The 11573-nt window shown below is 29.1% G+C and overlaps 1 protein-coding gene and 1 long non-coding RNA gene across 2 annotated transcripts; one reads left to right on the forward strand and one right to left on the reverse strand.

Moving 5' to 3' along the window:
* Positions 1-232: 232 nt before the first annotated feature.
* Positions 233-1381, forward strand: LOC114173208 (amino acid transporter AVT1I-like). The gene is made up of 2 exons (XM_028057470.1): positions 233-739; positions 866-1381. The coding sequence occupies exons 1-2, from the start codon at positions 248-250 to the stop codon at positions 1379-1381; spliced, it is 1008 nt and encodes a 335-aa protein (XP_027913271.1). The 5' UTR covers positions 233-247.
* Positions 1382-2177: 796 nt separating this feature from the next.
* LOC114168827 lies at positions 2178-3020 on the reverse strand. Its single transcript, XR_003600769.1, has 3 exons — positions 2941-3020; positions 2457-2539; positions 2178-2365 (listed from the first exon to the last, which is right to left on the reverse strand). It is a non-coding gene; the product is annotated as an uncharacterized LOC114168827 (long non-coding RNA).
* Positions 3021-11573: the final 8553 nt, after the last annotated feature.

An 11573-nucleotide genomic window follows, 5' to 3' on the forward strand; every position in this document is an offset into this window, starting at 1 on the left:
CTTCTTTCGTACCTACCTTAATGGACTTAAGAGATATCCCACTTCAACTTATTGAAATAATTTGTTTCTGTTATATGTATAAACATAATCCAAGGCTAATGTTTTGTGTGCGATTTTGGTTTAATTTCCAGGCGTGGGCATACTCTCAGTTCCGTACGCTCTTGCATCAGGAGGCTGGTTAAGCTTGGCTCTTCTGTTTTCTATTGCCGCTGCTGCATTTTACACGGGTCTTCTGATTAAAAGATGCATGGATATGAATACGAATATCAAAACCTACCCTGATATAGGTAAACTTGCATTTGGAAAGACAGGGAGACTAATAGTGTCAGTATCCATGTACACGGAACTATATCTTGTTTCAATAGGATTCTTGATTCTAGAAGGTGATAACTTGAGTAACATGTTTCCCAACGCCAAGGTTTCGATAGCTGCCTTAACAATTGCAGGGAAACAATTCTTTGTGATATTGGTTGCCCTTATCATTCTGCCCACAGTTTGGTTGGATAACTTGAGTCTACTCTCTTATGTATCTGCAAGTGGAGTTTTTGCTTCTCTTCTCATCATCCTTTCAATAACATGGACTGCAACATTTGATGGAGTTGGTTTTCATCATAAAGGAACTCTTGTGCATTGGAATGGTCTCCCCACAGCTGTTAGCTTGTACGCCTTCTGTTATTGTGCACATCCTGTCTTTCCCACATTGTACAATTCGATGGAAAACAAACATCAGTTCTCTAACGTAAGTACTCATGTTTGATTTGAATTGAAGTGGTCTATATTGTCCTATATTCAAGTAAAGAGTGTATCTTTCACTTTCTTGCTTTTTCCATGTAATTAATGAATTTTAGTTTTCTGAACATTGCAGGTCCTAATTGTATGTTTTGTCCTAACCACTGTGGGTTATGCATCGATGGCTATAGTGGGTTATTTAATGTTTGGTGACGGGGCTGAATCACAAATAACATTGAACCTGCCTCTGGACAAAGTTAGCTCAAAGTTAGCAATATACACAACCTTGGTGAATCCCATATCCAAGTTTGCTTTGATGGCAACACCTATTACGAATGCTTTGAAAGACTTGCTTCCGAAAACGTACAAGAATAGGGTGACGAGCATCTTACTAAGCACAGTGTTGGTAATGAGCACCACCGTTGTTGCTCTTGCTGTCCCTTTCTTTGGGTCTCTCATGTCCCTGGTTGGAGCCTTTCTAAGTGTCACAGCTTCTATTCTGCTTCCATGCTTGTGCTACTTGAAGATTTCGGGCACTTACAAGAAATTTGGGTATGAGACGGTAGCCATAGTGATAATAATAATTGCAGCTATTGTAATGGAAATTTCTGGGACCTACATCTCTCTCGTGGAAATAGTCCAAAATTTGTGAAGGACAATGCAGTGATCCGCTCTCACTACAAGAAAAAGTATCTATAGTGATACTAATATTCATCACTAAAAATTATAAATATGTCACTAATATCATCTTGTGACAATAATTAAGATGTCACTAATAACTTTATCACTATTGTACTTGTGACAATATTTTTATATATCACTAAAATTAAAGTATATCGTGACAAAAATAATTATCACTAATAATTTTTTATAATAGTGACAAAAGTACACTATCACTAAAATTAAAGTATATTGTGACAAAAATCATTATCACTAATAATTTTTTATAATAGTGACAAAAATACACTATCACTAAAATTAAACTATATTGTGGTAAAAATAATTGTCATTATAGTAATTTAATGTAATAGTGACAAAAGACACTATCACACATATACGATCAATCAGTAGTCACTAATATATATTTTATATATAATAAAAATATCAATTAATTGTCACTCTTAATACTCTAATTACTATTATATTTGTGACAATATTTTAAAATTATGTTATTAATTCAAATATTTTAGGATAATTATGAATTATTTTTATAATTATTAATTATTTTTTATAATTATCATTAGAAATTATGTTAATATTTAATTGTCACATTCCTTCCATATCATAATAAATAGACAAATAATTGAAAAGTGTTAAAATAAATAACAAAAGAAAATAAATGTACATCAAATATAAATATTAAAATATAAATTATTAATTACATTTTAAATGATAAAAAAACACTATAAATATATACTAATGAATCCAAATATAATACATATGACCATTTATAACTCTATTTCTAAATTAAGTGTTCTTTTTTGTGCATCTTCATCTTGACTTCGAACAAATTGTTTCGCCACACCCTTTGAATGATTCAATTGTATTCTAACACAGAATCAAAGTGTTTTCCTCAAAGGACAAGTTATTTTTCAATTTCTTCTCTGTGCACCTCAATCTCCTTCATCAAATTGTCCTGTAAAATATTGAAATAGAATAATTAACATCATGAATATATCTACAATGCCAAACAATAGCAAAACAATTTTAATCAATTGTATTCTAACACAGAATTAAAGTGTTTTCCTCAAAGGACAAGTTATTTTTCAATTTCTTCTTCGTGCACCTCAATCCCCTTTATCAAATTGTCCTGTAAAATATTGAAATAGAATAATTAACATCATGAATATATCTACAATGTCAAACAATAGCAAAACAATTTTAATCAACTTTAAACTCACCTACAAGGTAATACGACATAAAGATTCAAGATTGGTGTACTTGTAAGTAAATATGAAAACAATGAATTAGGATGACATTAAAGCAAAATATTAACATCTAATGGAAAGAAAATGAAACTGCATATTTAACTTGTTTTATCAATTACCATGAAAAAGAAACAAATAGATTCTATAGTCTCACCATGAGAAAGGAACAATTAGATTCTTGAGTCTCACGTGAAACAGGAACAATAGGTATTTCATAGACATGACATAAACAATTATATAGCGTTACAAATAATTGAAAAAAGAGAAAGAGAAAAGTTAATACCGTAGATAGACAAATTAGGTTCTTCCCTCATGGACATTTGATTAAGAATTTGAGTTGGAACTTCAATATATTTCTTTGTGTGTTCTGGCGTAAGCTTATGAATTAAAAACTGATGTTTTTAAAGGAGGTGAGAACTATGGAAAGAGAAACTGCATACAGTTATACCACAAAAATCTCACAATTTTTGAAAACTAACTCCCTAAATATCTGACTAAAAATCTAATATTACATTAATATTTCAAATTTTAATAAAACTACCTGTCAATTTTCTAATAGCGCCAAATAAAAATTTCTAATAGCGCCAAATAAGAGCGCTTATAATTTTTGTTTAGTAACCGAACTTTCATAATAAAATCCTCATATATTAAACAAACAATTTTATATTTAATTTTTTTTAAACTGTTTGATTTTATATAATAAAAAGTTTAATATTTAATCAAACAAAATTTATAATTATATATTTTTATATTAATATAACTTAATAATGATCATGTAATAATATATCCTAATAACGCTAGCAAACAAATTTTATAATCTTTTTAAAACAAATCAATTATATATATATATATATATATATATATATATATATATATATATATCATAAATAAGAATCAATTTTATTTTTAGAGATATAAAATTAAAGATAAGGTTTAATAAAATATATAAAAAAATAAATTTAGTTCATACTTTATAATTAATTTATTAATTTAATTTTTAATTTATTAAAATATTATTTGGTATATTTAATTAAATTTAATAATTTAATATATTCAAGTATGTAAAATATTGGGTATCTATTGATATTTGAGATATATGCAGATCATAAATTATATGATTTTGAAAATTATTTTAATGTTAAAGACTAAGCTTTTTATTCCTTGAGTAGCAAGAAAAATAAAAGAACAAATTCTTTATCATGCATTCAACTTAGGGTTTTGACACCTAATTCAAACAAAAAGGTTTCTATATATTGTGTTGGTAGAAGAAAATAGAAAACAAATTTTTATCCATTCATTTATGTGTTGACATAATCATGCATAATGTACATATTATTCATCAAATTCAAAAAGGAAAAGAAAAAAATAATTTCTACCTTTCGTATTGAAACTCTCTTCAGTCATACCAATGATTATCAAATCCTTTCTTCAGAAAATGAAAAAAAAATGTTTAGTTGGCTCTTTAGGTTAATGATCCTCTTCATTCATATGAAATGACCTATATACCAACCTCAAATTCTTTAAAAAAATATGGTTTCTTTACATACGACCCTCTTTATATGAATTGTCACTAATTTCATTTTGTTCCATTTACATTGAGAACACCCTCTGTGTGGGAATGGTAATCGATTTGCTTGTATCAGGACCCTCTCCAAAGAAATAGTAATTGATCTCTTTATGTTTCATTTAATTCAAGGTCTCTTCTGTTGGAATGGTCGTTTGCACCTAGACTATGTCCATGAGATTTGCCAAATATATTTTTTCAAATCGAGACATTTACTTGGTATTTGTTAGAGCTGTCAAAACGGGTAACCCAGCCCGATCTGGCTCGATTGACCACGGATTAATTACTTAGTAAGTCAACCCAACCTGGCTCACTCATTAGCGAGCCAAAAAAAAATCCAACCCGACCTGGCCCACCACGGGTTGGTGGGTTAAATGGATTGGCTCACAGGCTCACTTAATTAAAAAATACAATTTTTTTATTTCTTGTTTAAGTCAAAACTAGATTATAATTCTAATTAAAATCTAAATAAACTTTAATACAATCCAAATACAAATCAAAATCACAAAAATACAAATTATCTATGTGTTAGCTAAAAAAAATCTAACATGACCCAAAAACAAAGCCCAACTTAACACAAAATACTTATATGACCCTTTATTTACAAGTTGATAAGCCAACTCGGTCTACCACGGGTTCAACCCGGGTGAGCAGGGTTCTAGGTGACCCAGGTAAAAAATCAACCCGTATTGAAATTTGTAAAAAAATTTCAACCCAACCCAGCCTGAACCCATGGTGAGTCGGGTTGGCTCGCGGGTTCCAACTCATTTTGATAACTCTAGTATTTGTCACCAAATCTTCGTAAATAAAGATCATCTCCTTGGAAATGATCTAAGATTATCTAATCCATATTTCAAATGATAAAAAAAAATAAATTGGGACCCGTTACATGATAATGTACTATCTTTTCGATAAAAAAATCTTATACCTATCAATAGTTGAATATGTAAACTTCAAATTTTAAAAAAATTAAAATTAGAAAAATATGTTAAATATAGACCTACTATATAATTTAGATATTTCAAATTTAATATGTTGAATTTAAATTTAAAATAAATATATTATTTATTAATATCATAGTATAAAAGTATGTACAAATAGATAATTTAATGTATTAGTGAAATTAATTTTATAAATATGAAGTGGCGTAGTGGAAATAGAACTAATTTTTAAATAAAAGAACTAGAGTTTAAATTTAAAATAAAACAAATTTATTATTATTTTTAACCATTACCGATAATATAATGAAAGTTAATATTATATTTTTATACGAAAAATAATTTTGTCATAATAACTATGATATTTTGTTGTTTTAAATAAAATTTAAAAAAAACGGTTACATATATAAATAATGACAAATTTTTATCTCTATCACTATTAATTATATTGTAAAAAAACAGTTATTTGTGACATATATATTTTGTCATTTTTAATAAATTTTTTGTTTCAAATTAAAAGATAATTATAAATTATGAATAAATGGTGACAAAATTTATATTTATTATTGTATTAACCACGTTGTGACAAAATGAAAATAATATCTACTTATAAAATAAAAATATGTTACTCATATCTGAACAAAGAAGAATTTAATATTTTTTAATATATATATATATATATATATATATTTATTTAATATTTTTTAATATATATATTATTTTAAACATAGGAAATAAATTTGTTATACATTATTATTATTATTATTATTATTATTATTATTATTATTATTATTATTATTATTATTAATGAAACAAATATTTTAGTATTGTAATAATTAATAGTTTATTACTAATAAAAATAAAAACTAAATTATTAATATTTAATAATTTATATATTAATAATAATTTTATTTAATAAATTTTTTAATATTGTTTTTGTGACATTTTTTTATTTTATCACTATTATAATTAATAATTGTGACAAATAAAAATTTAGTCACAACTAATATATAAAAAATGACAAAATTTGTATTTGTCACTAAATTTTTGTCACTAAAATTCATTTTTGTTGTAGTGTCTCTTGACTACAAAATTTCCAGAAAAAAATAAGTATTTTTTCACATGCGTATTAAGCTTTGTTAGCTGGGATAGATCTAAGAGAGAGTCTAAAGATAGATTTGTGTTGATTTGAGTTGATGAATATGTGTGTTTTTTTGAGTGAATTCACTTGAGAGAGTGGATAGGTTTAAGTAGATTTAAGATGGAATTATGTATTTTTTTTAAGGGATTTAGAATTGATTATGAATAAATTTAGAAATAAATTTTGTGAAAGTTTGTGAAAGATTTGATTGATGTGATTTATTAAAAAATATGTTTTAATAGAAGTATAAATGAGATTACCATTTTGTCCTTAATTTAATAAGTAGTATATATTAATATTTGTATTAGTAAAAAAAAAACAGTATTCATAAACTAAGCACGTGGATAGAATTCTCTCAACTTTAACCAACCAACAGATACGTTTCATGATATGGGATTCAATCCCTCACCCCATATCCAATCCATTCAAAATGAGATTGAATCCCTCAACAAGCCAATTCCAATGGTATCGAATCCCTCAAGCCATAGATCTGATCCATTCAAATGGGGATCGAATATCTCACTTTCTTTGTTAACATAGATCCTTTGTGGGACCGGATCCCTTGTTTAAGCACACTCAGCTCTCTATGTTCAGCTCCCTCACACGATGGATGGGTAAAATTGTCATTAAGCCGGTGAATTCACTCAAATCAGCGCATAAGTGGGGAGATTGCAATCCTTCTCCATCCCCCTGATCACCTCTATGCCTTTTCTCTTAAAACCTACCAAGCGAAATTAACTTCATAATTCATCTTCGCTTTGCCACTCTATCTCAAATGAACACAACATTTTGTAAAAGTTAGTGAGTGATTTGATTGATGTAATAAATTAAAAAAAGTTTTAATAGATAAAAATTTGAAAATTACTAAAATATCCTTGATGGTAAAAATAAAATTAAATAATTATTAGATGAATTAAAAATATTAAAATTTAACAATATAATAATTATATTTAATTATTATACATATTATTATATACAAATATGTTATTAGTTACTACATATATTATTAATTATTTTATATAAATATATTATTATTATTATTAATTATTATTATATATATTATTTATTATATATAAAATCGGTTATATATATAATAATAAATTAATAATAATAAATAATATAATAGTAATAATAATTAATTATAATATATTATGATTAATAATTATATATAATATAAAAAAGACATAAAAGTAAAGTAAGTTTAAATTTGTTCATATCTTCACGAATGGATGGATTTTAGTAGAAGAGGCACAAATCTATTTTTACTTTTCTGCTTGAATCATTTAACGAGAACATGCAAAATATTTTACATCCAACTTCGTAAATCAGTGTATTGTTATTATCTGTTCGAACCAACAAAGCCTTAGAAAGGTTAAAACATCGCAACACAAGAATTCATCTTTTGAAGGTCCAATGGAAGATTCCGCATGGTGAAGAGACCAAGTTGAATGAATACATGTATCACATGTCTGGAGTCTTAAAATAATCATATTAACATTATAGTTGTACTCCCAAAACCGACAACTTATTTTGTATTTATAAACATTTGAGAGTTCAGCATAGAGTATAACACTTGCAAAAAATAAACTCAGGTTATCTTTTTTAGGAGTTTTCCTGCATCTCGCAATCTTATCAAACATTAATTTATGGCGTCTTTTATTTATCTAGGTTTTTTCTATTTTATTTATAATTTATAATTTTCTTTTCTTAATTGATTCGATCCCTAAATATATGTATCTTTTATACTCGAAGTAAACTTTTTACTAAATTCTTTTCTAACAACTCAATCAATGCAAATAGCTTTTAGAAAATCAACCCAAATCCAAGTTTTAACGTGTCCAATTTAATCTTTAACTCTCCCGGTTCGTCATAATCTTAATTTACTGAGTTTCATCGTCAAAATCTCATCTCCTTTTAGAAATAATTTAGTCAGATTTTTTTTTTTTAATCAAGTGGAAGCTTGAAAACTTTTAACTTCTATTTATAAATTTCATCTCTCATATATTTATTTGCAATATACTATTATAATAATAATTGGCCCTTTCATGTAACACATTCATTTGAGATAAATGAAAAAAAAAACTTTTACTGGTTGACAAAGTGATTTTTAACATAGTTTGACAAAATAGGTAAAAAGATATTATTTTATTATTTTATTTTAATTAAAAAATAAAATTTAATTTACTTTAATTCCATTTATAGAAACCTTTTTAAGTTTGTCAATTTTTTTTGTCAAAAAAGATAATTTTCCAAATGAAAACTTGTTATTCTCATATTTGTTTCAAACTTTATATACAATTCTTGTAGTTTTTTATGTTGATAACATAATTTTAAAGATTGGAGAATTAATAATTAGTATTAGGAGTATTATTAATTTTCATGAATGTGTATTTCATGCATTTCTAATACAAAAATTACAAATTAAGTAACAAATAATTTTACCGTATACACTATTATTAAAAAACTATTTTAAAACCAATTGTGTACGGAAAGGATAAATATACCAATTTTCTTTAATATTAAGAAATAAGGATTTTTACAATTATAAATCTTGATAATCATTATTCTTATTCTAAAACCGGTTTAGATAATGGTTAGTCTTATGTTTTTTAAGGTATTTATATAAATTTTTTAAAAGTAAAATCGTATTTTTTTTTTTGTTTTTATGATATTTCAAATTATACGATATTAAATTATCTAATAAAACTAATTTAGCATTTTATTTGTTAGCATAATTTTCTAGAAAATACAGGAGAAGCATTCCAAAGACATTATTTTTTAAAAATATTACATTTTATAAAACAATTAAATATAAAAATAAACCTTCTTAATTTCATATTTTTAAAAACTCATTAAAGTCTACATGTTTAAGTGTCTCTAAGTTCCCACACTCTCATGAAAAGATGGATTTGGGGAAAACAGTGAAGATGAATTTGTGTCCATAAATATATATGTTTCTTTGTTTGGACTTAGAGGACAAAGTGAATAGATTTGAAAATAAATTTTGTTAAAGACGGTAAATGATTTGATTGATGTGATAAATAAAATAAAAAGTTAAAATAAATAAAATTTGAAGATTACTAAAATACTTTTTATGGTAAAGTTATATGAAATGATTTTTAGATTAGTTAAAAATATTAAATTTTAAAAACTATTATTTAATAAATTTTAAGAAAAATATTAATAAAAAGATGTTATATTAAATTATTATTATTATTTTTATAATAATTACAATTATGTGAAGTTATTATTAATAATTAATATTATTATTAATTATGATGTATATTATTGTTATATATATATATATATATATATATATATATATATATATATATTAATATTGGTTGCCCTCACAAACTCTATATAACACACACTAGTACTGGTTAGCTAATCATTGCTTTCTCACTCTCTCTCACACAACACACACCAGCACTGGTTAGCTCATCCGTGCTCTCCTACTCTTACACACTCCACATAACACACACTGTAACATCCCGTCAGGATATTACTAATTTATAAATAAATAAATGGAATAAATAAAACAGCGCGTTTAATAATACCTCATTTTCCCAAAACGCGGGAAAATTTAAAGCTTTATTAATTAAGCGGATAAATTTTAGAACGTCCATTACATAATTAAAACCACAATGTTATTTAGTCACTCATCCGGGTTTACAAATGTTTTCAAAACAAAGTAATACAAGTAAAAGTTTCCCAAGTCAATCCCCCCTCCGCGACTAAGCTGCACCAGAGCCACCTGCATCACCAACATCTGCTCCCGTGTACCGCGTACACGATCATCGCCACACACACGCAGATAGGGTGAGCTTAGCAGATAAATCACATATATATACAAAGCTATAAACATATATATATATATATATATATATATATATATATATATATATATATATATATATATATATATATATATATATATATATATATATATATATATATATATATAAATCAGTATACATACACATAACATCCCTTAACTTAACTTTCCACATTGCCCTATATTTTTATTTCCGCAATCTGATCCCCAATACGGTTATTCGTGTGCTACCTCGTCTGATGATTACTTCAAGGTGACTTGCTGCCATACCTATCGGCCACAACCGATAGAGCACGTGCGGGAAAACATGCTACGGATCATACACCGTAACGCCAGGTAGAGTTCCCATATACGAACATAGTCCGTATCGTCCCAAGACTACCAAACTCGTCAGCCAACAACTGAGGAGGGCAATCTATCCGGACCCATCCGTACTGGCCACAACCAGCACACTCACACCGGCAACACTCGCCAACCCGAGCCACAACTCAAGGGTTCCTCGTGTTCATCCGCCATCCCGAGCCACAACTCTAGAGATGTTATTCCGAGCCACAACTCAAGGAATACCACGTGCTTAACCCCTATCCCGAGCCACAACTCAAGGGATACGTTCCGAGCCACAACTCCAGGAACACCAGCAATCTCACCCTTAAAGCATCATTAGACGCACCGTAGACCACAAATTTATAATCAAAACTCAAGCTGCAGCAGTATGAATCGCCTGGCGCGGGACACGTACCGCTAGGCGTTGCCAACTTCCAGACCGCCTGGCGGAGGACACGTGCCGCCAGGCGCCAAGCGCCCCATAAATCACAATTTCTGCAACTACCGCCTAGCGGAACCGTTTCCATCGCCAGGCGGATGCTGTTCCATAGACCACGAATTTCGTCGCCATCGCCTGGCGGGACCCCCCTACCGCCGGGCGCCTCCTGCACCAGAGCTAGGGGTGTCAAAATGGGTCGGGCCCGATGGGCCGGCCCGCCAGCCCGACAAAAAAAGCATGGGCCGGGTCAAGAAATTCAGCCCGCCAGCCCCCTACAGCCCGGCCCGTCAAGCCCGCTGGCCCGTCGGGCCAACCCGTGGGCTAAAAGGGGCCAGCCCGCGGCCCGTCCAACTTAACTAAAAAAACCCCACCTGCATATTATTTTCAGCATACCTCTCACACTCACACACTCTTCTCTCTGCGCTCCCCACCACCCACCCACAATCTCTCCCTCCGCGCACTCTCTCTCTGGGCTCGCTTCTCTTCCACTGACGTCGCGGCTGGCCACCGCGAAACACACAGGCCACCACGCTAACCATACCCGCCGCTTCTCTTCTCCTCCACCTTCACCGCGAAAACAGCGTCCACGAACACCGCGAAAACAGCGGAGCCACCATCGGACTGCGATTGACGAACGATTTCGACCGCTACGACCACCACGAACACAGATTT

The sequence above is a fragment of the Vigna unguiculata genome, chromosome 2 (genome assembly GCF_004118075.2).
Source record: "Vigna unguiculata cultivar IT97K-499-35 chromosome 2, ASM411807v1, whole genome shotgun sequence".
Classification (NCBI taxonomy): Eukaryota; Viridiplantae; Streptophyta; class Magnoliopsida; order Fabales; family Fabaceae; genus Vigna; species Vigna unguiculata.